The 27200-nt window shown below is 39.3% G+C and overlaps 1 protein-coding gene across 2 annotated transcripts in view; it reads left to right on the forward strand.

Annotated features, from left to right (window-relative positions):
• The window catches only part of RELN (reelin), a 494116-nt gene that overhangs the window by 394614 nt on the left and 72302 nt on the right, over positions 1 to 27200 (forward strand). For both annotated transcript variants that reach the window (XM_057732969.1, XM_057732970.1), the window contains exons 28-37: positions 2366 to 2598; positions 9897 to 10054; positions 11266 to 11473; positions 12658 to 12734; positions 18660 to 18818; positions 19005 to 19193; positions 19731 to 20004; positions 22549 to 22689; positions 22795 to 22972; positions 26402 to 26486. In XM_057732969.1, coding sequence (XP_057588952.1) covers positions 2366 to 2598; positions 9897 to 10054; positions 11266 to 11473; positions 12658 to 12734; positions 18660 to 18818; positions 19005 to 19193; positions 19731 to 20004; positions 22549 to 22689; positions 22795 to 22972; positions 26402 to 26486 — 1702 coding nt within the window. The remainder of the gene's footprint in view (positions 1 to 2365; positions 2599 to 9896; positions 10055 to 11265; positions 11474 to 12657; positions 12735 to 18659; positions 18819 to 19004; positions 19194 to 19730; positions 20005 to 22548; positions 22690 to 22794; positions 22973 to 26401; positions 26487 to 27200) is intronic.

A 27200-nucleotide genomic window follows, 5' to 3' on the forward strand; every position in this document is an offset into this window, starting at 1 on the left:
GCAGCTTTCTAGGAAAGAGCACTCCAGGCACAGAGAACAAAAAGGACAAAGGCCTTAAAGTGGGAGTGTGCTTGGAAAAGATCAAGAAATCAGAAATTAGGATTCCACTGTGACTAGAACAAAGTGAAGAAGAGGAGACAGGTAGAAAAAAAATAAGGTCAGACTTCGACTTCTGCTCTAAATAACGTGGCTAGCAGAAGAGTGCCATACTCTGACTTAGGCTTTTAAAGAATCACTCCAGTGACTTGTGTTGGGAGTACACTGGCAGAGTCAAAGGCAGAGATAGAAAGACTGGCCGGGCAACTATTGCAGTGGTCCTAGTAATCGATAATGGAAACTTGGACCTGTGGGATAGTGGAGGAGGCAGAGAGAAGTGCTCAGATTGTTGAGCGTATTTTGAGTGAAGTGCGGATGCTAGAGCAGTCAAGGTAAGAAACGAAGAGGCCAGATTAAGGCATAGCCTGGGATTATAAGATAAATGGGTGGGTGTGAAAGATGTTAAAGGCGTGTAGTCAACAGGTTTGGGTGACCTAGTGGATGACAGAATGGATTCTAGAATGACTCCCACATTTCTGACTCCTGTCTCTGAAATTGGAAATATAGGATTTAGGGATGCCTGTGGTTTGCTGAAGGGCAAATGCACAGGAAGCAGTTGTGTACGTTGTCCAGAGAGCCTGAGAGAGGGCGTATCTGGGAGTCATAGGGATTCAGAAGGAATCTGAAAGTATGATTGTGAATGAGATTAGGGAGCGTGTATGGAGTAAAAAGATAAGAAAGCCAAGAATTGAATTCTAGAAAACATCAACAGTTAAGAGGCAGGTCAATTTTTTTAAAAATCACAAGATGTCACAGAACTGAAAGTTCTATCAACTTGTTTACATTAGAAACTGGCAGTCATAATAAGTCTAAGACAAAAAGCTAACTGTGTGCCCAGTGTGACTGCTCTCACCACGTGCCAACTGTGCTTACTAACCAGTAATCTAATAAAAGAGTTTGTGTCACAAGAGGTAATCATGCATCTGAGAGGGTCAAGTCTTTATTTTCTTGACATTTAACTATGTAAACTTGGATAAATGAATCACAATAAAATTGCCACTAGCCATATTGTAAATCCTTCTGAGAGACACTTCTTAGCTCTGAGCATGGAATTAAGGAAAATATGGAATCTTCCTTTTTCTGAAAGACTGGCTCAAGCTACCTTATAGTCACAAAGATGAACTGGTTGACCTCTTGAGCTCTGACCCAGTGTTATTTGCCTGTGGGCCTACCTGTCCTTTGTCCTTTATTTTTTTGGCCATGATTATGTTCTTTTGAGTTCTTCAACTTTTCCTGTAAAATTTGACTGTTCTTAGTTATAAAGTCTTATACAATAAAATTCTATGGTGGTTCCAACCAACAAATGAAATAAGATGTGAACAGATCATTTATATAAGACAACATATAATTAAATGCCAGGAAAAGAGTTGGACATTTACAATTATCAAAAAATGTAAACTAAAAGAGTAATAGAATCATTTACATATTTATTAATTTAGAAACTGTCTAAAACTATAATAATACTTAGTGCTGTGTAAAACTGATTCATTTGAACTCAAGTGATTAAAAATGAACACATATAAACAGGAAATTCAGTGTTTCTACATTTTGATTTAGTAACACTACTCCTAGGTATTGATATGCTTCCATATGAAAATTAGGGGAAAAAAACAGAAAAATAAAAATGGTTGTTCTAGGGCAGTGGGATTTAGGTTGCATGTTTTTACAATTTTTTTTGGATATTGTTAATCCTGTGATGACAGTCATCTACACAAGTGCACAGAAGAGTAATAGTTTTATTTCTGAATTATGTTGCTTATTTGATGCTGTGACAAAAACTTAGCTCTTTCATCTAAGTTGACAGTGATTTCTAATTGAGCTTTTGTACGAAAACAGAATAAAGATGCTTTTTCCACTGAAAGCAGAGGACAACTTCAGTAACCTTCATGTTCTGAAGAGGACAGCTCTTTATCGTCTGCTTCCCTCTGTTTATACCCTCTGTCTGGGAAAGCAAAAGAAAGCAGTTTCTTGGTTTCTTATCTTTGTCCAAGACTCCAGTCACATCTATGCTTCTCTCTTCCCGCCTATAATCTCAAGAAATCCACAAAATGGGCAACTGGTCCCACTTTCTATTGAAAAGCACCTATTGCTAGCCTATACGGAGGTTTCCAGAACCTTTGAAAGGGTCTTGGTTAGAACTGAGCTGCGTGTCTTGTAAATTTAGTGCAAACTCAGTAGAAAGAGCCCTGACTGCTGTAGCATCTAATTTGTTAAGTCTAATTATACAAGGAACCAAAAGCTTGTGTAATTCTGTCTTTCCTTTTAACAGCTAAATATTGGGTGTGCCAATCAATACAGCAGTGCTGCCCCAGTTCTTCTTCAGTACTCTCATGATGCTGGGATGTCCTGGTTTCTGGTAAAAGAAGGCTGTTACCCAGCTTCTGCAGGCAAAGGATGTGAAGGAAACTCCAGAGAACTGAGTGAACCCACCATGTATCACACAGGGGACTTTGAAGAATGGACAAGAATCACCATTGTTATTCCAAGGTCTCTCGCATCCAGGTAAAATGACCATTATTATTATGTGCCATAGTTGCCATTCCTAAGGAGCATGTATTTATCTCAGTATCTTCATCTCATGTATCTCAATAACCTGAAAGAATTCATAAACTCTAGCTCTATCTATTCAAGTAATGACTCTTGAGGAAATGACACACACACTTGTGAAAAAGTTCACTCACTTACTCATCCATTCATTCACTCAATAAATATTTATTGAGCCACCTGTCTGTGCCAAGTTCTGTTCTGGGCACTGGGATTACAGCACTAAACAAAAGATGTTTAAAAGCTAAGAGAGTTATAAGGCATTATTGTATCAGACTTTCACTGTATAGAGATTTTTGATAATTCAGTGCCTCCTTGAATAGACAATTGGATAAATCTTACAATATAAAAGATCCCTTTAAATGACCATTAAGATAAATATTTTAAAAATAGAGAAAAAGATTTAAAATCAGTTGACAGAAGAATGAGATAAATGGATCAAGAACTTAAAGCAAATTAGTTTCAGTAATAGGTCAACAAAGTTAACTCTTAGCTTCCTGGCAGCTAGTACAAAGTGTGGGAGGTCAGGGATAGGGTCATTTGGTTCTCATCGTTGGATAAAAAGAATGAAAATGTATACATTATATACATTCTGATAAAAAAATAAGATGTACTTTTTTCTCTACACTGAGTGTTCTAGAATATATTTATAGTATGTATAGGTATCTTTGTTTCAGGTAGAGTAGGTAACATCAAAATCAATATTTTAACTCTATAATTTTCAAAAGATAAAGAAGCATTCTTCAAGTAGACACTTCTTAATTGAATCCTAGAACATAACATGCAATTGTGACTCAATCAAAGCATTTTTGTGCAGAGCTGACATGATATAATAAGTATTTGCACTGCTGGTGATGTAACTTAATATATGGTTGAGATACTTATTAGTGCCATTCAGCAATATTTCCACCTTACTTCCTTCCTCAAATATGGTAGGATCATACTTTCTCCACACCCTTTAAAGTTTGGCATTGCCTAATGAAATGTGAATGGAAATTAAACATATGACTTTAAGAGGCCATGTACATTTTGCCATCTTATCTGCTTCATGAAAACATCTTTTGACACAAAGCTTACATCAGTCAGGGTCCTTGACAATCAACAGACTTCTTACAACCTATACTGGACCTACAGAGTAAGCAAGAAATAAATTTTTGTTGGGTTAATAAGCCACTGTGATTGGGCGCTGCATGTTACCTTAGCAAAACCTGTCTCATCCTGACTGATACAATGGTAAAAGCTAGAAATCTATAGGAGTGGCTTATTTATAGTGTATGTAGAGACAATTCTGTCTATAATCTTTCACCTAATTGATCATCAAATTTACATCTAGCTGGATATGCTGGTTGTGTTCTCTGCCTCCCTCATTACTTAGATGTGCATACCTCCAAAAATTACACCATAGACTTTGGTATACAGACTTCCCAGATGGGTAAGAAACTTGTATGGTCAGAATGTATAAGTTTCTGTGGTAATCTCCTAAACTTTGAAACATAATCTTTGAATGCCAACTAGTCTAAGAAAGAATTTATCAGTCAGTGGAGCCAAGTCAACTTATAAGTAATTTTTTTGTCTTTACATGCTAGTGTATTTTCTTGTGTATCAAAGAGAAACTCAAATGATTTGACGTGTAGGTGGCAGAGTTGATGAGTTGATCTTTAGTGAAATTTAATAATTTGACTTGCATTCTGCTTTACTTAGGATACAGGCCCAGCTACTAGAACAGAGAAACAAATATAAATGCTAAACAAAGCTTAAATAAGATAGAAGTCCATTCTTTCTTGCATGATAGTCCAAAGGTGAGCAGTTCAGAGTTGACAGCGTGTTTCTGCCACTCTGAGGACACAGCTTCTATCCCTGGATCCAAGGCAGCTACTCCAGACCTTGTCACCTCTTAACCAGTGGAAGGAAGAAAGATGAGGAATGTGTAGATGCATTACTTTTTAAAAATCATCTTTATTCCTTTTTCATCTTCCTAAGTAGAGTCTAGGATAATATTTGTACAGTTACCTATTGCTATGCAACATGCCTCTTCAAAACTTAGTAGCTTAAGGCAACAATGGTTTATTATTTCTCATGGTTTTATGGAATTGGCTGGGCAGTTCTTCTGCTCCTAAGCGTTACAATGTAGCTGCATTCAATTCATAGGTTGATTAGTGTCTGAGATTTGAAGGACCTTTCTCTCTATACAGGTCTTCATCCCAGTATACATCCCAGTATTCATACGAGTATCCACAATTAGGTGGGTCCAGAGTTACAAGAGAACAAAAGTAGAAGCTGCAGGACCCTATCTTATTTGCCACATCCTAGTGGTCAAAGCAAGTCACAAGGCCAGTCTAGATTCAGAGGGTGAGAAAACAGGCTCCCTTTTTTGACAGGAAATGCAGAAAAGTCTTACAGAAGAAGGTGTACGCAGGAGATGTGATCCATTGGGGGCGTTATTGTAACAAGCTACCATAGTTTGTCCTAGCCCTAATGATTCACATCTCTCCCCCAGGGAATACATTCTCACTCTCCTCCCAAGACCCCCAAAGCCTCATCCTATCATAGCATCAGGCACCAAGTCACTGATCTCATGATTTCTATCAGGTCAGAGTTCCCTGGATATGGCTTCTCTATGAACTAAAACTATAAGTTATCTACCCCACCCATACCCAACATACAACAGTGAGACAATGACGAGATAAACACAATAAACAACCTAACTCAAAAAAAAAAAAAAAAAAAACTGAAAAGAATGGGAAGCACATAGCAACCACTGGCTCCCAAGAATTCTGAAAGTCAGCAAGATGGTTGTTACTAAGGTTCCCTCCTCCGTGAGCAATGTCCAGGATAAGAAAGTTTTCTTTATTAAGACAGTGCTGCTCCCTACGAGCAGTTCCTAATCTACTGTTCTTCTCAGCTGTTGGTTCTACTCTCTAGGCTTCATCCTCTGAGACATCTTTGCTTTTCCATAAGAATATATGTGTTTGCAGCTAAATAGCCCTTTCATTCTGCTTTCTGCCCATCTCAAGTTGGGCATGTAACAGTGCAGCCCTTGTAATCCTCACTCCCACCACTGCCTTCCTCTCCCCATGCTTTTCTGAAACTGTGGCTCAACCACATCTCTTCCAAATAGACTACTGCAGCATGCCATGAAGCTGGAGTGCATCAAGGGATGCATCTTTGCTGTAATGACTAGAGTACCAAGATGCTGGAAGACACCCCTATGAAAGTAGTCAATAGAATTAGGAGCCAGGGAACAGAGATACCCCAAAGCCAAATATTACAGGGTTGAACCTGAAACTGCAGTTCGTTTGATGCTGAGTGGAATCATCCAGTTGGTAAAGCCACATCTGAGAAATAAGAAAAGGTTGTTCTTAACATCACAAAGTGAGCCAATATTTTGAGGCTCCCAATTTATCAATATTTTCTTGGACCTCAGCTTTTGGAAGAAGAAATCTTGTTCATCAGCTCTGGCTTACTGCTTCATTTGAATGCCATCCAGCTTGCTGGTGGATGGCATTTGCGAATGCGAGCTCTCTGCAGTAGTAAATATGTTTCTACTTCAACCCAAGTAAATGAGCTGTTGTTGTTCTTTCTGCAATATGTTAAACTCAGATATCTCCAAATGCAGTGTTGGAAAGCTGAGAATTCTAAGTGTGAAAAATGTTAAAATTTGGAGCTATTTTGCCACAAGGCGACGTGCTTATCATAGTTACTAGAGCGTTGCTCTTTCACAAATAATTCGAAGCTGATTTTCTCAAAGGAGCCATGTGTGCTCACATTAATTCTCTTGGTTCTTGCCTGCAGAGGAGAGACATTGGTGGTGGTACATATGTGCTGGTACATTCCTGACTCTCATCCCTCCCCGCACAGTTTGCCACTCAGCCTGCTCTAAGCTCGCTGTGCAGAATGAGAGAAGTTGATGTCTCTGGGAAGGGCTGGAAACACAGTTGCTTAATATTCTGCAGAATGTCTCCTCCACCACCACCCATCACAGGACAAGCAGGGGCACAGGCGCCTTCTTGGTTTGAGAGGCTGATGCAACTCCCCTCTGGAGTGTGGTGGTGGAAGGGGAAGGGGTAGAAACTGGTTCTCCTGGTCACTCATCCATCCTTTGAACAAAGGTGGCAACTGGGGAGGGAAACAGAGAGACAGTCTTCTGCTTCTTCCTTAGCTGGGACATGCCGAGCAAAGGGCAAGTTTTATTCAATGATTAGAAGAGTCTAATCACACTATGGCTTATTTCTAGTAAAAATACGTAAGGTTAAACTCTGTCTTTTCCTCAGTCATCACTTCCTCCAACTCCTTCCCAGAGCTTCCTGACTGTCAGGTCAATGACCTCTAAGGCTACAGGCTCTCCTCGCTCTTTATCCTTCTTAGTGGCGATAGTTATCACAGTTGCACATTGACATTTCTTTGTGCAGGGGTTTCATTAAATGCGTTTTCTCATTCAACTGTGGGCTACATGAGGGCGGGAACCATGCAGGAGTTCTGCTCCCTATCATGTGCCCAGCCCTGATACTGCCTGGCATGCTGTAGGCACTTGTAAATGCTGGTTGAATGAGGAATAAGGACCAGCCATAGGTGATTAGCTGCACTGAAGACACCTCCCTTTTTAAAGTATATTTTCCAGAATAATTCAGTGCTGTTCAGCAAGAAATCATTGCTCTGCTTTCTGCTGTGTCTCCTCGAAAAGGCATGACTAGCACATGCACGTGCACACATTAATAATATTAATAATTTTAAAGCTAAATCTCCTCTATTTTAAAACAGAAACTATGTGCAATCTAGAAATGCTTATTAGCTAACTCTGGCCTACTTATTTCCTCCCTTCTTCCGATGGTCTCTTTGATTATATTTTTTAAGTAAATTCCTTGCTAGTTCTTCCTTTTCTTCCAGCAACCCTGAGGTTGCTAAATTACATGTGCTCAATTCTAAGGTTGTGCTCCTAAGAGAACAGGAAAGCAGTAGGCATCAGGAACCAGGCACTTGGAGAAATGGAGATGAAGCAAAGCTTTTGTTTGAAATCTTTGTTACTTTGATTTGCACCTTCCAACTAAAAGCCAACTAGCAGAGATTAAAAGAAGGAAAAGAGGTGCTATCTCTTGCCCTGTCACTCTGAAATATGGCTTCCAAGCTAGAACTCTCAGCTATAATTCATCATGTCCTGGACTCACCCTATTAACCACCATGATTAGTCATTTTGTTTTGTTTTGTTTTTTTCTTTAAATATGGATTCCTTAGTACTGAGCTCCTGATGTCTTTCACCTTCTCAAATATCTAACACCGTACCCTGCTTCTTGGGTCTATAACAGCCTTAGGATCTACAAATAAGGGTCTCTTGTCTCTCTGGCCAGACCAGACCTTGATTCTTTTATTTTTATAATGAAAACTATAGGACCCCAAGAATCAGAGATGGGTCAAAGGGCTTTACTTGCCCGTCACTCACTATCAAATTACCAGAGCTTCTAGAATTCTACCTAAAGTTGGGATTCTTCAACTTTCTGAATGTTTCTGGGACTCAGTCTGAACTTGCTTCTTCTATGAAACAGAATAGTTGATAGAGAGACGCCTTCATCTTGCCCAGGTGAGAGAGCTTGGGTGGAGAAAAGAAGTTGTTCTTACCTCTTTTCTTACTTTCCATGAGGCAGAAATTATAGATGCATGTTTCTCTGGGTTCTATTATAGACACATAAAAAGAAAGGCAAGTATGACTTCTGATTAAAGAAGACTTCTCTCAGGGAATTGGTGTGTTTTCCTCTTTTATCGTAGATATGCAGCCTATCTTTTGGAATGGGCACAGAGGCCTTACCATTTTCTTATGAGCAGTTCACAAAAGATGCTGTTGATCAACTCCATTTATTTCCTTTGAAAGGAAAAATGTCTTCATGGGCTAAATAAAGTTACAACTCCATTGGGAGGAGTTTTCCCAAAGCCCATGACTTTACAACTGTACTTTCTTTTTTCTTTTCCTTTCTGTTTTTTGGTTTTGCTCTGTTTTTCTAATCTTCAATTCAGTTATCTTTTGCCTTAAAAAATAAGACCAATACATTTTGAATTAGCACCAAAGGATATGAGATGTGTTCTCCTTCATTTTGACACACTGTAGAATGTGTTGACTTGCATTAATAGAAAGTAATCTCTGAAAACTTTTAAACCTAGTAAACAACATCATTGGTTACATTTGCAAATTTGCCAAAAGTAGGTAACTTAAAATAATGAAGAAAAAAAGCCAGAGTTGTTTTTTCAGTGTTGCCAAATTACCAAATCTATTTGAAGAGCCAGAAAGAAAAGCATTCTGATACTGCTATATTACTTTCATAATAATAGAGGGGAAAAGGAGCCATCTTTGTCTACAGTTATCTTTGACAATCTTCATTAATCTTTAAGATTCTTTATTCTTGTTTACTAAGTGACTGAATTCGCTCAGAAGTCTATGAATTTTGGCAGCAAAATTAATTGGTATCTAGATAGCCTAATTCATCTTCCCTCTTTAATATTAGTAGAACTGAGAAGGAAGAGGTGTTTTTTCTTGGTATGAAATTATAGGTGTGTGTGGGTTTCCATATATTTGCAAATAAAAGAGCTGTGTTGAAAAGATTGGAAAGATTAGAAAGCAACTGGGACAGGTTTTAGCTTGGCAACCTCAAAACTGTTGTGGGGGAAATAGGACTGGGCAGTAGCCCAGGGCACTGGTGTTCCAGGGTTTTGAAGCACTGGGACCAGTCCCTCTTTTGTTTGTTGACAGTTACCAGTGCTCATTGGCAGCCCAGCTGGTTGCTAAGAGTTTATAGAATGAACATCTTGGAGATTCAAAGATGAGAAGTGAGGAAGAAGGCAAGGAAGGCAACAGGTGGGAACAGAGCTGTCAGAACGAACTTGACTCTTTCCTACCGGAATCATGTGAATGGCAAATAGCCAGAGTTCCCTTATTTGTCCTAACAAAGAACATTCTATTTGATGATTTCAAAGATTCCCAAATAGCCTCTTAAAATATACAATCTTCAGATAAAGAAGATTCTGATGGCCAGAAACATATAGGTTTTGAAATCCTCCTGGTATTGAAGCATTTATGCTGAGGGAAAAAAAATCAAGAAGTTTTGAGAAAGATCTGAGCGAGACACCTTATGAAGGTTAAGTGTTCAATCAAGTGAAACGTGACTTCCAAATAAATATTAAACCTCTTTTGAGTTTTTCTGAATCATTCTGTATTTCAGTACTTTGGTATGAGATATTGGTACAAGAAACACGTGTGCTATTTTTCCCAACAGTAAGACCAGATTCAGGTGGATCCAAGAGAGCAGCTCACAGAAGAATGTGCCTCCCTTTGGTTTGGATGGCGTGTACATATCAGAGCCTTGTCCCAGTTACTGCAGTGGCCATGGGGACTGCGTTTCAGGGGTGTGTTTCTGTGACCTGGGGTACACCGGTAAGGCTGCAGACGTGTCTAATGATTTGTTTGTAAAAATATTCATCTCTGGTTACTGTATTCTATATTATTTCTTCCAAGGAAGTAGATTCTGAGTTTATTCTTCTTTAAGTCCTGATTGTAGAAATTTGTAACCCAGGCAAATGAGGTGCTGAGATATTTTGTAGTTTTGAGCTGCCTAAGGAGGAAAAGCATGACAACACAAATCTCAATCCTAAAGTGTATTTATTTATTAGTAATAGTAATAATAATTAACATTGCTTGAGTCCCTACTTCATGCCAGGCACTATAGTAGATATTTTTTATTTTACCTCATTTAATTCTAGCAATAAATACCCTGTAACATAGTACTGCTGTTGTCCCTGTTTACACTTGAGGAAACTAGGCACAGAGAGGTATAGTTACTCTCCCAAGGTCACACAGCTAGAAGTTGCTGGAGTTAGGCTTCCGACCCTGGCAGCCAAGCTCGTAACCACTTGGCTGCCTGTGCTCTTTACATTGCTTTTATACAAAATGTAATTTTATACATTTAAAGTAAAAGTCAACTTATGAAATGATAAATCCAAGACTGCCAAAAGAGAACTTTATAAGAGAAATATTTTCTGACCACAGTCACCCTTGGATGTTGCAAAAATAAAAGGGAAGCTGAGATTAAAGAGTAAAATTGGAGAAAATATTATAAGCTTTGAAATCTTTTTATAGTATTTTTCCTGGAGGCAACTTCAAAGGATCCTTCCCAGCTTTTCAGTGCTCTGCCCTTCATCTGGGGCATGACCAAAGACAAACATATGTTGTTGCAGGCCTTCTGTAGAGAGTGCTGTCACTCATGGTTTCAGGGTGGTTTTCTTAAATCTGGGATTAACTCCCCTTATTGATCCTCTAATACAAGGACAACAAATGAGCAAATTTCACTGTAGACAAAATCTATTTCTCAGTTTACACAAATCCTCTGGGTAACAAGAATCATGGACATGTGTGGTTCCTGATGTCTCTTTGTTTAAAATTTTAAAATTATAGAAGCAGAACAGTGTTTTTGATGAGAGTAGTGATGGCTATATTTCAGGCAAGACGATTGGGAGATTTAAATTTTGATGTGGTTTCTTTCCCCTAACACCCGTGGCAAAGCTTCTTTTGCCCATGCACTGAATGTACCTTCTAATGTTTCATGATTTTAACAAAACCTCTTTCCTCTGTATGTCTTTTCTCGGAAGCCGCACAAGGAACCTGTGTGTCTATGGTCCCTAATTACAGTGAGATGTTCGATAGGTTTGAGGGGAAGCTCAGCCCACTGTGGTACAAGATAACCGGAGGCCAGGTTGGAACAGGCTGTGGAACACTTAACGATGGCAAGTCTCTCTACTTCAGTGGCCCTGGAAAAAGGGAAGCGAGGACTGTCCCTCTGGACACCAGGAATATCAGGTACATAGTTAATTGGTACACTTCTCCATGAACATAGTACTTAACATGCCATGTGGTCTAACCTACAACACTGTTCGGTTATTGAGGGTTTACATAAAAATGTTTCTCAATGGAGATTCTGATATGTGAAAATGAAGCATAACTTTATAATAAAATAGGTAGTTCCTGCAAAATGTATACTACAATTCATTAATCAATGTACAGTCATCACCAAGACCTGTATGTCTAATGTATGTCAGCTTGCCTTTCTAAAGTTCCATGTTATTATGAAGACTACTTGGTACTAATTTTAATATATGCCAAGAGAAACAAAGAAATTTTTTTCAGCTTTAAATTCTGTGCCCAAAAATGTTGTGGCCTGTTTATCTAAGTTTATTTGTAGTCACTTATTGAGAGCTGTTCCAGAAATTTAAAATACCTACACTGACACCTACTGGTAAAATAAATAACTGCTTAGTTTTAAGGGCAAATGAAATAGTAGCACACCTAAAATGAAACTCTGCTGTTTTATTTTTAATCAGATTATTTTAGAATTGGAAGAAAGGAAACTAAAGAAATGTTTGAAACTTTTAGACATTCTTCTCACCAAAATCTGGGGTTTTGTGTCATATTTATCTGCCTTCGTTCTCTTTCCCTTTCCTTCTGAGTCCTTCTCACAGAGTTGTGCCTTTGTTGTGTAGGTTGGTTTACTGTGGACTGAGGCATAGTTTATTTCACACTGAGTGAGTGTCAGTTGTGAAAAATTAAACCATCTGAGCCTAAATCAGTAATACAGGTAATTATCTGGCCCTAAATAAATATAGCATTCAACTTTTTAATGTTAGATTTTTCCTCCTGAGTTTCCAAAAATAGTATCATCTTGATTTAAAGGAATTCCCATTTCAGTGATTTCATTAAATTATATCAGACTCCAATGAAACGGAGTTAAACTGTTTACTTTTGTTTAAATCATTATTCTAGGATAAAATTAATGGCCATATTAATTAACCTTTTCAAATGGTTACAGAATCAACTTACTATATAATCTATGTAGTTTCTGCTTGTCATATGCCCTTTGTGTTTAAAGTAGTACCTAACAATTACAGGAGTTTTACTTTTTAATGTGTCAAAATACAAAGGGCTAAAATTCTTCTGAGCTCGTGTGTTTGTAAGTAAACTGAAGTGTTTTGGGTTTTTTTTCCCAGACTCGTTCAGTTTTATATACAAATTGGAAGCAAAACTTCAGGGATTACCTGTATCAAACCAAGAGCTAGAAATGAAGGTAAGCTGCTATATTTCCATAGAAATTACAGTTACTACCAGCAAATTAGTTCTTTCTCCTCCCAAAGTTTAGCTGGGATTTTGTAAACTGATACACTACCCTAAATCATTCCTTCTCTTCTCTTCTCCATCACTGAATGGGTAACCGCATAGAGCCATGGTCTCTAAGATTCCTCATCCGGATCCTTAAGCCTGAAACACGTATTTGTTTTAGGGAAACCTATTCCTTTACAGCTTTACACAGGGAGGGAAAGAAATTGCAGACTTTTACACTCAGCGTAGTGGGGGGCCAGGAACTTGTTTGCATGTGGTATTACTGAACACAGATCATGCTCTGCTTCCTGCCTGTAAACATCCTGGGGGGGGGGGGGCAGTACTAGAATCCTCTGGTCGAAGGAGCAGTTCTTGGTAACAATAAACATGAACTTTTACTGAGTACCTACTATATGCAAGGCACTGTACCAAGTATTTTTTCTGTTAATGCATTTAATCCTCACCATACCTCTTTGCTTTAGGTACTTTATTCATCCTATTTTACAGATGTAGACACTGAGGCACAGGGAGGTCAAATAACTTACTCAAGATCATGCAGTCAGTAAGTGGATGAGAAGGGATTCAAACCACTCACACTGGCTCTAGAGCCTGTGCCTTAACCACCATGCTCACTTGCCTTTCTCCTTGCCCAGAACTCTACTCTCTCTAGGCATCCATACCATCTTCTGCATCCATGATTCAATTCCAAAAGAAATACAAAAGGCTTGAAGCTTACATAGGTGGCCTTCAGGAGCTCTACACATATGATGGGATTCCTTAAGGGACCCCGCATGTGAGTTGGTTCCTGGTACAAAATCCATGAGTTTCTCAGATGGGTCCTACTCCAAACTTTGATCTCGTGAACAGCATGTGAAGAATTTGGCAGCTTCTATGTTTGTTATTCTCTCAGGCATGACTATGTAAAACATATTGGCTCAAACACTATAGTACCTGTTAGGCAGTAGAACTACCAATAGCTCTGTTCATCAATTCTAAATGTCCTTGGCCATATCATCACTAACTGAAAGCTTGCATAACTTTTAGTTATCTCACTGCTTTTAGTCTAGTAATTATCCAGATCATCTACTTACTGAAGCCGCAGTCTAGAAACTCATATAGACTATTTTGTATTTCCTAATCTCTTTGACAAACATTTATTAAGAATCTGCTCTAAAGGACTTCCCTGGTGGCACAGTGGTTAAGAATCCACCTGCCAATGCAGGGGACAGGGGTTCAATCCCTGGTCCAAAGATCCCACATGCCACAGAACAACTAAGCCCATGAGCTACAACTACTGAGCCTGCGCTTTAGAGCCCAAGAGCCACAACTACTGAGCCTGTGTGCCACAACTACTGAAGCCCATGCACCCTAGATCCTGTGCTCTGCAACAAGAGAAGACACCACACTGAGAAGCCCACACACCGCAACGAAGAGTAGCCCCCGCTTGTCACAACTAGAGAAAAGCTCATGCACAGCAACGAAGACCCAATGCAGCCAAAAAAAAAAAAAAAATCTGCTCTAAGCTAGACACTGTTCTAGGTGTCACCCATATAGCGTCACCAAAAGACAGGTGCATCAGTCATGATGAGCTAGGTTATGCTGCAATAACAGACAACCTCTAAATCTCTGTGGGTTAAAACAAAAAAAGATTTGTCCTTTGTGCTGCATTTTCCTCATGGGTCGTTGAGGTCCTCATTCCAGCACCCAGGATAATGAAGCAGCTGCTGGGTAGCTACTGGATGTTGCCAGCCATGTGACAGAAGGAAAGAGAGTGTGTGGTAAAGGGGACAAGAAATGCCAACTACCATGTGCCTGAATGGGAAGAACCAGTGTGGCACTAATGAGCACAGCAGACAGGAGCCCTGCCCTTAAGGGAACTTAGATTCTAGTAAGAGGTGTCAGAAAATCAACAATAAAGAAAAGAAACAGGCAAGATGTTAGATTGATGGGCTAGACGAAAATAAATAAGATGATGAGATGGAAAGTAAACGTATGCAGGGGGAAATACTGATTTCAGTAGAATGGTCTGGGCGTTGGTGGGGGGGGGGGGGCTCACTGAGGAAGTGACATTTAAATTGAAATCTAAAGTGTGAAAAGGAGCCAGCACAGGAGGAGCTCAGGGGAAGTTTTCCAGTCAAAAGAAACAGCAGAGGCCATGAGGTAGAAGAGAGTTATGGTATTGGAGGAACAGAAAGAAGGCCAGGTGGCCTGGGGCTCATGATGGTCGAGGAGCGCTCGGGGGCGAGGGGCCGGAGCCCAGTCGTGCAGGGCCTTGCTGGCCGTGGTTGGGAGGTGGGGTCAGAATCCACTGTCATGGAAACCAACGGAAGGTTTTTAGGTCAGGCAGCGCCATAACCTGATTTAAGTTTTTACAGGATCACCTACAAAAACAATACATAGTTCAAAACAAAGGAATATTTCTAGAGCACAGTCTCCCACGCACACAGAGACGGGAGCTTTGAGAGGTGCAAAGGGAGGTGGGGTCCTGTGCCAGGACCTTGCTTACTGGTTGGAGAGGTAGAGCATTTTAATATTGTCTTTAACCCTTGTAATAAAATCTCTATTTAAAAATAATTTGTGATTAGGATGGTGTATCAACTGTGTGCATGTGAATAGGTACATGACTCTTCTGAAAATCACAAATCCGCACCCCTATTTGTATAAGAGAGAAAAAAACAACAACAACTCTACCGGAGTATAGTGGGAAGCATCTATCTGTTATCTACTTACGGACCTGAGGCTCGGCTCTGCACTTAACCTCTGATTACAGATGTTCTTATCTGCCCTGTGGGGCTTATTCCCTTAGGATTCCTTTAGGAACACAACTTTTTCTCAACGAGTCTGAGCCATTTTCTTGAACTCACTGCTGCCCGTGTGATGTACATCCCACAGGCATTTCTCAGCCTTTTATTGAAAACTGGTTGTTAAAATGTAAATCTGCCTAAATCCTTGAACAAATCTCTTCCAGTGATGAAAGTAAATTTTTTTTTTACATTCTCAAGCTGAAGGCTCAATTTACATATTTGGAGTTAAAATCAAAATTAGGCTATTTTCAATAAGAGTGGGAAGAACATAGATGGAGTTGTCATTTAAAAAGGGAAATGTTTTATGTTCCTTAAACACTTGGTAGATGAGCCAAAATGGCTTGGTTTATTCAGATGGACAGTGTTTAGATGACACAGCTAAACAGGCTCAGCAATTAATATAAAATTTGAATACTGCCATTTCCCTTTCTTGCATTTCTCCATTGTTTCATACTTATCAGGGAGGCACTCCATTGTCCTGCAGAATGCAGGCCCTCCTCTCTGCAGATCTTGTGGCCACCTGAAGGTATTTGTGACACTCCTGGAAAAGCTAATGAGGAGAAAGGCAGCAAGTAGGAACCAAATGAAGTACAGACCTCTTGAGCTGTGCTTCTCATTTTCTCATGTACATCTGAATCCTTTAGGAGGCTTTAAAATGCAGATTCTGATTAACCGTGGGACTGGGGTGGTATGCTGCATAACAAATTCTTCCAAAATTGAGTGGCCTAGAGCAAGATCTATTATCTTCTAGTTTCTATGAGTCAGGAATTCAAGAACAGCTGAGCTTGGTGGATCTGGCTCAGGACCGCTCATGAGGCTGCCTACAAGATAAAAGCCAGGAGGGGTGCAGTCATCTGAAGACTCAACCAGGGCTGGAGGATCTCTTTCCAAGATACTCACATATAAGGCTGTTGGCAAGAAGCCTCGGTTTCTTTCAGTGGCCCTGTTCATAGGCTGCTTGAGTGTTCTTACTACCTGTCAGCTGGCTTTCTTCAGAGCGAGAGAGCCATGAGAGAACAGGGAAGAAAGTGCAAATGCCTTTCATGGCCTACTCTCAGAAGTCACACATTGTCACTTCTACTCTATCAGAAGCGAGTTACTGAGTCCAGCCACACTCAACAAGAGGAGAATTGAGCTTCACTTTTTTGATGGAAGGAGGGTCAAAGAATTTGTGGACATGTTTTAAAAACACCACAGGTAGAGCCTATTCCCAGGTGATGCAGGTGCTGGTCCTTGGACAATACTTTGAGTAGAAGGTGCTAAAGGACCACCAGTAAGATTTTAGTCTCATGATGCTTCATTTCTGGTACTATATTTACTTTCTAAATAGGTCACCCCAGATACTATCTAAATTATTCATTTTCTCCCTCTGTCTCTTTCTCTCTCTCTCTCCCCCCCCCCATATCTTATTAAATATAAACCATATCAAACATTAATATCCACAAGAAACGTATATTCTGAGCAAACGTCAAAGGTTGGAGACTGGAATCTTCTCAGGTGCTCCTCCCCTTGACTAGAATAAAGTTGAAGACTAGCCTAGGCTCAGTCTTCTTCATGGACTTTGGTGTGGTCCTCTCCCTTCTCCAACACCCAGGTCTCACCTCCATCCACTGATGCTCCAGTCGCCCATGTGTGCACCCACACACAGCATACTGTTTCCCCAAAGAGTTCCTATTCTTCAAGCGATTTTTATCCTCTCACCAAACATGATGATTTCTTCTATTTTAAATATGGCAGGATTAATTCTCCTGAGAGTTCTAATTTTTTTGCATGTTAGTCATTATTATTCCTGGCATCACCCCTTGTCAGATGTGGTGACAATAATTCCATGTAATATCAATTAACCTTAAAAGGCTTTCTTTTAGTTCTATATTTTATAATATTATTTCTTGAAACTTAATTTTAGTAAACTCTTTGCTTTCCAACATGACAAGGGGATTGAGATGTTCTGGTTGGTCGATAATGAGGAAACTAAAAAGTTATTGTATGGACTATAAGTTATTTAAATTTTTCCAAAACGGTTAGAATATAATAAAATTAATATAACAAATACAACTTTACTGAACATAATTTCTGTAAATACTCAGAAAGCACTTCAGTATCCCCAGTCGTAACTGTGAGTAGTATGCAGTGCCAGTCTTGGGAACAGTTATGGAACAGCAATTAGATGGATGCCAAGAAAGGCCTCTGCCCCTCCCACCAAATAAAATATATATATATTTTTTGTTAATTGCTAATGATGATATATATATATATATACCCTGTTGATTCCTACCATTTCATCATTAGCATTTTTTTTCCTTTGCATTCAACATTACCCTTCCCCTGTATCCTCTTTTAAAATAAAAATGTTTCTGGAAAAGGAAGAAGGAATAACACATGAAGTATCTTAAACTTTAATGTGCATTTCCCTAAATCACACTCCTTTGGTGACAGGCAGAGGGAGGTGGGGTAGAAGGGATAAGTGAAGGGGAAAAGGTGACATGGAGAAAGGAAGGTAGAACTAACACTGGACGGGATTGAGTTCTGCTTTGCTGTGTAGTAATTTGTCTTTATTCGGTCTTCAGTGACCAAGGTCTGACAAAGTGTAAGTGCCAGTAAAAGGATCCTTTTGCTTAATAGAATTTCAGATTGGGCCGTGCTTCCTATCTGGTGCATTGGCAGCAAAGAGCACTTCTTGATTTTGTGCTGGGAGATTGAGATATTTCTTCTGAGTACATAATAATGATATGAGACTTTGTAATGTTCAGGATAGAATCTAAAATTCAAATATGTAATCTGGAGTGGATTTTTATGTCCCCCTTACCAACCTACTCATCGCTCATACAAAGCTAAGTGGTCTTTAAAAGAGCTTATGTATTTTTTACCCCATTTCCTAGGAGTTGGTGCATTAGAAACTGTCAAGAAGTTGATGAGCCTTCAGGTCTAGTAATTCATTCCTTGGAAGTTAGATGAATGTGCCCTCATTCTACGAGATGCAATTTGAAATTTCTACTGCAGTCTTGCCATTTAAAATAATACTGTTCCTTGCCCCTTTTTGCCTCTAGGAAAACTGTCCGAAGTAACTGGATTTATGTCTTTTAACTCAGGGCTTGTTGTTCAGTATTCAAATGACAATGGGATACTCTGGCATTTGCTTCGAGAGTTGGACTTCATGTCATTTCTGGAACCACAGATCATTTCCATTGACCTTCCACGAGAGGCAAAGACGCCTGCAACAGCTTTTCGATGGTGGCAGCCCCAACATGGCAAGTTACTGCTCACCCCAGATTTCCTGGTAGCATTTAGATCATCCAGTTAAGGCTACCTTGTACTGTGTGTTTCTTAATTTGCTGTCAGTTTCTAGATAATTTGATTTAAAACCACAATCATAAAGATATTCATATTGCTATATAATGAACCTGCTCTAACTGTCTTTATTCATCTGATTTCAGGGAAGCATTCAGCCCAGTGGGCCTTGGATGATGTCCTTATAGGAATGAATGACAGCTCTCAAACCGGGTTTCAAGACAAATTTGATGGCTCTTTAGATTTGCAAGCCAACTGGTACCGAATCCAAGGAGGTCAAGTCGATATTGACTGTCTCTCTATGGATACTGCTCTGATATTCACTGAAAACATAGGTATACGTTTTCACTGGATAGAGGGAGAGTATTTAGTTAACTAGAGGACTAAATTAACTAAAACCTAAGAGGAGATTCTCTAATGCAGAACAGTGTGCATAACTGCCTGTGCCAAGGGAGGCTCTTGGAAATTAAGGGTTGTGTTGTCCTCTAATGTAACTAGGTGAACCCAGTAACAGGTTTTGCAGGAACTGTCTTTCATGGCATGCATAATATGACTAAGGTTTCTTAAAAGCAGGGCAAAAATATCTATCTGAAAACATCCCCATGTTTCATAATTTGCAGAATGACAACCTGCACACTCTCTGTTAGCCTGTCTCAAGGTGGTAAAGCTTTTCAAGTTAGCGCCTTCCACATTTCCGAGTCTATGCTAACTAGATAAAAACAGTCAGCGTGAGATGAAACATCAGATCACATGTGAGACACTATAGATAAGACATGATTTTTGTTTGCCACTGAAAGCATGACAAGCAGAAACACCCAATAAGAAAAGAGGGCACAATTACGTGCTAACATTAAACTTTTCCTTTTTTGTAGGAAAACCTCGTTATGCTGAGACCTGGGACTTTCATGTGTCAGCATCAACTTTCTTGCAGTTTGAAATGAGCATGGGCTGTAGCAAGCCCTTCAGCGACTCCCACAGTGTACAGCTCCAGTATTCTCTGAACAATGGCAGGGACTGGCATCTTGTCACCGAAGAGTGTGTTCCTCCAACCATTGGCTGTCTGCACTACACAGAAAGTTCAATTTACACCTCTGAGAGATTCCAGAATTGGAAGCGGATCACTGTCTACCTTCCACTCTCCACCATGTGAGAATTGTCATTTGGCTACATGTCAGAACTTCAAGTTTCTGTCACCTAATTGGAAAATAATTGTGATGCCACTTGGCAATTCTATTACTCTCTCATGATAATTATGCATGGAACGTACTGAGGGGGGAAAAGAGTTCAAGGTGCTTGGGTAATAATTTTTAAACGTGGTTAGGAGTTTGAGAGTTTTACGAGGCTGAACTTTTCCATTCTTCAGCAACGTGAAGGCTGCCCACCAGATTCAGTTTTTAAACTGTTGTCAAAATAAATATCTACCCAATAACCAGAGTGATACTCATCCACATGAAGCAGTTTGTGAAACCGTCACATCCGTGGAAGAGTATCCTTAGTCATTTTTTAAAAAATTTCAGTACCACAATAAGAGTAACAGGTTTGCTCTTTTGGAATGCTCATATCGTTTTACATCTTTCTTCCCCTCCACAGCATTTCAGATCACATTCAGCAGTTATATTAGGGCTTACAGCAGGCTCCCACTTTTGTGGTTTAGGCATTTGGGTAATTTGGAGCTCTTTCTAGGAACTGATGTGTACTGTGCTGGGTGGTAGAGAGTCTGCCATCCTGGGGCTGCTCCCCGCAGATCCCTGCAGCTCCCTTCCACTGCTCTGCTCTGAATTGTAGGCAAATTGGCCTCTGCAAGCCGCATTTGCCAGCTCATGTGTTTGCAGGCTTCCTGATATATTTAGAGAGTAGTAGATACTGGCAAGAAATTGGAAGGTGGAAATAAAGTCAACCAGAGAATTCCTTCCCCTCCCTTTCTATCTCAAGTGCATCTTGGCCAACTTGAGCAGCTCCAGCTCCCCCAAGATGACCCTCCATGTGACACTGGCCCCTGGACACTAACAACATCCCCTCCTGTATCCCTCCATCTTTGGACTTGTAGTGCTTCCTGACTTTGTTAAACTCTGGTTTCCTCGCTGCCCCCATGCTCTGCCACCAACCGTGCATCCAATTCCTTGTGTTAAATTCTCTCTGTGTAAAATATTTATAGTGGTTTCCATTTTCCTGGTTCAATTTTGATTCAGAGATGCACAAGTAAATGGCAGGAAAAAAAAAGGAAACATACAGGAAATCAAAGCGTTTTAGTATCTAACCTAAAATAGTTTCCTGTGGATCCCAGAGCTCTAAAGAATGCTCACTTGTAGCTCATTTATTTACTTTATTTTTATTCAACAGACATTTTTGGAATATCTGTTATGTTTTAGATCTCTGATACAAAATAAATAAGCTGATGCCAGGACCCAAATATATTATTTAGGGTAACAGGTATCTAGACAGTTATGTAGTGTTATAAAATGATAACAGAAGCAAAACCCAATGATATTATTGAAATACAGGGAGATACTACCTAACTCAGTTTGGATAGATCAGAGGGAGCTTTCTGGAGGAGCTGATGTCTGAGCTGAGTCTAAACAAGTGAGTAGAGCTTGTCCGAGTGAAGAGGGCTTGTGGGAGGGCATGTGTGCTGTTGTAAACCAAAACAAAATCCCAGAAACCAGAAGAAACATGAGCTGATGGAGAAATTCAAGGCTTCGATGCTCAGAGTATAATTGTAAGGCAACAGGGAAAGAGGAGGCAAGGGAAGAGGGCAGATGATGAAGGGGCCATGTATTTCATATTAGCAGTTTGGCCTTGACATTGCATGTGTTGGGGAACCATTTAAAGGGTGTTAAGCTGAGTGGTGACGTGATTAGATTTCTGTTTCAGAGCCACCACACTGGCAGCTGTGTTGCATTGAAGGAGAACTTGTGTAGGGGAAACAATAGCACTTGAAATGTTACTATTGAAATTCCACTTCAAGTCAACTGTGTGCTACATTCCAAATAACTGACTAACACATTTCTGCTGTGCAATCTGTTCCTAAATGAGAGACTGCCACTGCTGTTTGGTAAGGCTGCGCACATTTCTGGATAAAGTGGTCTTCTGACAGTGTGTTCCAAATAACCGATTGCAGATATAATAAAAAAACATGGGAGTGTATCACATCATTCTCGTCCTCACCTTTAAGGGAGCCAGGCGTTCGGGAACCAAAACAGAGACAGAAGTTGGATAGGGCTTCCATTTACTATCTCAGAAACCACTTAGGGTCAGTAGAACAGAGATCTCATGGCAAGAACTTTCTAAGATTCCAGCTTATCCTCATGTTTATCATCCTCAATCACTTCCCCAGTACTGGAAAGCAGTATAAGCCTGAAAGCAAAAACTAAGATTCTGCATGTAGTTCAAACACAGAATAAATTGATAGTCCAAAGTAACTCTCCCATCTCACACGTGTTCAGAGGCTTTTGTATGAAAGAAATGGTGAACTATGTTTAAAGCAGGTTTTCTACTCTCCTGTTTGTGGGTCAAGAGTAAACAACATCCAATATTTGGTATGCAAACAGTGTCTCAAACAAGAGGGAACTGGGACCCAGAGGAGGGCACTTTAAAGGGAAAGAATTAAAATAAATGTTTTTGTGCTTTGAAGGTTGCCAGTCGAACCAAGTGGGGTTTGGTGTTTTTTGTTTGTTTGTTTGTTTTGCTTAGATCTCCTAGGACCCGGTTCAGATGGATCCAGGCCAACTACACTGTGGGGGCTGACTCTTGGGCTATTGATAATGTTGTGCTGGCCTCAGGGTGCCCTTGGATGTGCTCGGGACGAGGGATTTGTGACGCTGGTCACTGCGTGTAAGTTAATAAAGTTGGCAGTTTCTTTCTTTGCAATGCAAAAATAAAGATGGCTTCTTGATCTCATGACAAATAATGCCTTTCCTCCACTCACTTTTTTCTTAGGTGTGACCGGGGCTTTGGTGGAGCCTACTGTGTTCCTGTCATTCCTTTGCCCTCGATTCTTAAAGATGACTTCAACGGGAACTTACATCCTGACCTTTGGCCTGAAGTGTATGGTGCAGAGAGGGGGAATCTGAATGGTGAAACCATCAAATCTGGGACATCACTCATTTTTAAAGGGGTCAGATAAGATTCTTCTTCACTACCACTGAATTCCTTTCTTCACTCACTGCTCCCCACACGTGCATTTCTATTCAGATGATGTATCATTTTATACACAGTTGTTGTCTCCTAGCATACATCATGTTTCCTCTCATGTTCACTACAATCATTTTTTAATCATCACTTAAGCATAAAATTTTTCTTTTGTTTTGGTAATCAGACCTTCCTTACTCTCTGCTGGAATTATATATGTAAAAATTATATAGATAGATACTATTTCTAAAATCTTGACTTCTGGAATGTAGCATTTTATGTTATTAAATATTTAACTTGCAGTATTTTTTTTAGTGATTTTATGGAAGGTCTTTGCTTTTTCCTTTCGTTTTCTTTCTTCTCCTCCAGCCAATACAACCATTTGTTGACTTTAAGAAAACCAAACGTTTAAGTCAAGTTAAATAACATTCTCAAACATCATTAGTGTATTTTTTGTATTTCAACCTAGATGTTGGTTAGAGGGTTGTTAAGCAATTGTGTGACATGGTGCTGAGCTGGCACATCTTCCTATGTGAATACATGCTCCATCCTGTCTCTCTCAGCTGGGGACATCGGCTCATCTAGGTGTGCAAATGAAATCTTTAACAAAAATCTGCATGGGTTTCTGTACAACCTTAATGATTAACACCTAACACTTAGAAAATTAGACACCCTGGAACTTTTTCAATTATAGTTAATACATGCTGGCTATCATCCTTGTTTGAATCCTGAATTCTTCTCAAGTTTTAGATGAGATAGAAAAAAACACTTTAAGGGTCAGAGAGATTTACAAGTCCCTAAGAGTTATAAGGGACCAAAGAAATTGAGGTAGGACATTTCAGGGTGGAACTACTGTTTTTGTGTGTGTCTTAAGTCTTGTCTGAGGCTTTAGCTCTCATTACCACTATCTATTTGAAGCAGTTGACAAGACCAAAAAAGGTGAAGTCCTGTGATTCAAATATATTTATCTGATAAAATTTTCAGCATAGAATTAACCTGGTCTCTAGATCCTATAAACAAGGAAGATGTATAGTCTTTTACATTTTCCCTTTAGTCGTCCAAGTGTGAGGGCAGCCAAGCATTATATGTGTTGGACGTATTATCTATCAGCTCTGCAAGATGCAGAGAGGGCTCAGCGTGTGTCATTCAGTAGGTTGTAGTTTGACCTAGAAAGGCATTCTTTTGTGAAAAAGGAAATGATAGTCTCTTTTTAATGTTTATGGATTCAGGCGTGCTATCCACTATTAAAATAGCTTCACATTTAGCACAAATGGATTACTGAAGCTGGAAGAGGATGAGAAAAGAAACATCTGCATGAACTAGAATATATGCAGAAGCAGGGCATGACAGTTCCCCTGGGCAGTTATCAATATCAAGTGCTTAACTGTAAACAAAATTTTAAATATGAAAGAAAGATGCTTTCATATTACGGATCATGCCGCCTTTCAACAAAATTGCTCCTACAAGATACACTATAAAATGTGTTCTCTACGGCTGATTTATGTTGGCCCATGGGAACAATGTTTTACTCACATTCCATAATCAAGGGGGTTGACGTTGTCAGGGGGTTTTTATGAACTGGATCTATTAACTACCCACCTCAAAGCTTTTTCATTGTAAGATGAAGAAGTGACCTTTCCCCATAATCTTAACCTCTGTGTGGCACCAAGCTATAAAAACATCCAAGGCCTTCTGCTTATAAGTGTGTGAGGGAGAGGGTAAGGACATAAAGACATGAAGAACAGGCAATGATCAAGTGTCATGGACTGAGTTATTAGGATAAAAGAAAAATAAGGTATAAAGCAATTATACTCCAATAAAGAGCTTAATTAATTAATTAATTAATTTAAATTTAAAAAAGGAAAAAGAAAAATAAGGCTGGAAATAGGCTTTTACACAACGACTTTCTATCCTGAAAGTTTGAATCTGTGCTTTGTGAAGTTCAGGGATGGGTATAAATCCAATTGCTTTTTCATTATCATATCAAATAATTCTCAAATTCTAAATTTAACATTAGCTGGATATCTCTCCCAAAAACAAAACAAACATAATGATTTAACAAACAAAACACTGGTATGTTAAAGGGTAGAAGATAAGTTTCAAAATCTGACATATCTGGGTTTGAATCCTGCTGTCATCACGTTTGCAATCTTGAGCAAGTTACTGTCCTTCTCAGATTTTCAGTTTCCTATTCTGCAGTATTTCTCTTAGGAGTGATAGGTGCTTTAAAGGAATAAAGTGGTTCTCGTAGAACCCAGCATATTGTAGGCACTCAATATATGGTTGCTATTACAAAATTAGACCTATTTAAAGTTTTTCAGCTATTGAAGAATGTATTCTATAATAAATGTTAAGAAGAAGAGGAAGGGACTTCCCTGGTGGTCTAGTGGTTAAGACTCCACACTCCCAATGCCCAGGGCTGGGTTCGATCCCTGGTCAGGGAACTAGATCCCATATGCTGCAACTAAGAGCCCGCATGTTGCAACTAAGACCCAGCGCAGACAAATAAATAAAATTTTTTAAAAAAAGAAGAAGAGGAAGAATTTGCTTTCTCTACCTAAGATTTCATTTGGTATTTATTAGTTGATAATTAAGAAATCGATAGTGTCCACTCAGTATCACACAGTCCCACACCACCAAGGAGCCACTTTATTGAGAGTCACACCTGAGAAACTGAAAGTTCTGTTTCTACCTAGGATATTTGCATAGTGAAATTCTATTTTACTTGCTGTCACTGCAATCCTGTGTACACAGGGAGAAAACAAGCTATGGGGCTGTCAATCCCAGGCAACCAGAAATAGTTAATTAGCAGAAAAAATTACTAAAGCCAATGCGATCACTTTCCGCCTTCCTTGGCTTCTCTGCATGAACGGTTTCAGCCCGGCCTTGGGGACTTGCTTAGTTATGCCTTATTTAACTTGACCAACTGGAGGGTGTTGTGTCAGCCTGACTGAGAGCCTCCCGGGGCTGTCAGAGCACGCAAAGGAGTGAGTTCCTGAGACTCTTTGGAACCCTGAAAAAGTTACCTATTAGCTCCCAGCTTCCAGCAGGAACACTTGGCACATTTTCCATCTGTTTCCTCGTTATTCCTCTCACAACATGCTGTGATCAAAGGAGGCTGTTTTTTAAAAAGGCCTGTAGATGTGTAATGCTATCATTTTTGCACTGCTTTCTGTGTAAGTCACAGCAAAGTATGACTTGGAGTTGAGACAATGCAATGTTGTTATTCAGACATAGGGAATGAAAGCCATTAAAGGAGGAAATGATCAATTTTTCCTTCCAAACTGGACCAAATATTGCTTCTTGATCATTATATATCTGTTATTTAGCTAATGTAAGTTAGATGTATAAAATCAAAGGAAACTAATTTTGTAAATGAAATAAGATTGCTTAACAGATATGTTTTTGTTTACAGGAAGGACTGCGGATGCTCATTTCAAGAGATCTAGACTGTACCAATACGATGTATGTCCAGTTTTCACTTCGATTTATAGCAAAAGGTAAGTCATTTCTATGGGTATGAATTCAGTATTTCCCTTCAAGCAAATTTCCCCATGTATAATTCCTCCTCCACAGAGAAGTACCAGATTTGAGGCCCATAAATTTTGTTATATGGGAGAGGGAACATAAATTTGAGTACATAGTGTTCACAAATGTTCTTCTAGAATATGTATGCATTTTAATATAAGGGTAAGATAACTACTTGTTTGATAATGGTTTCATACAGATGTAGTCCTCATACTAGCCCTGTGGTAGTTAAATTTACCGTCATGTCCCTGAGTCTTTCTCCACCACTTCTTTCTAGCTGTAGGAAATTTAAATGTTAAAAAGTTAACTTATGGAAACTTGGGATTTTCTTTCACAGATGTGAACCCCAAAGGCCATTCTGTCATTCTGACCTTTCACATTAACTAACTAATTTTCTTGACAAATAGTACCATTTGGAGAGAATAAATTTTCAAGTAGATTTTCTTTGTATATCTTAAGATTTACATGTTTGGCCCTTTGTAGAATTGTGATGCCTATAGAATCAAAAAATTTTGATGTAGTGTTTCCTGAATGAAATACAGAAAGATATGTGTTTGTACCTGAGAAAAAGAGGGAGTTACTATTATGTAAAAATCCAAGATTTGGTGTGTGTTTTGAGATATATTTATACAGAAACCCCAACCCGTCATTGCTTTAAGTTGCCTCAGAAGCATTTGGACTCTGAA

The sequence above is a fragment of the Hippopotamus amphibius genome, chromosome 4, assembly GCF_030028045.1.
Source record: "Hippopotamus amphibius kiboko isolate mHipAmp2 chromosome 4, mHipAmp2.hap2, whole genome shotgun sequence".
Taxonomy (NCBI): domain Eukaryota; kingdom Metazoa; phylum Chordata; class Mammalia; order Artiodactyla; family Hippopotamidae; genus Hippopotamus; species Hippopotamus amphibius.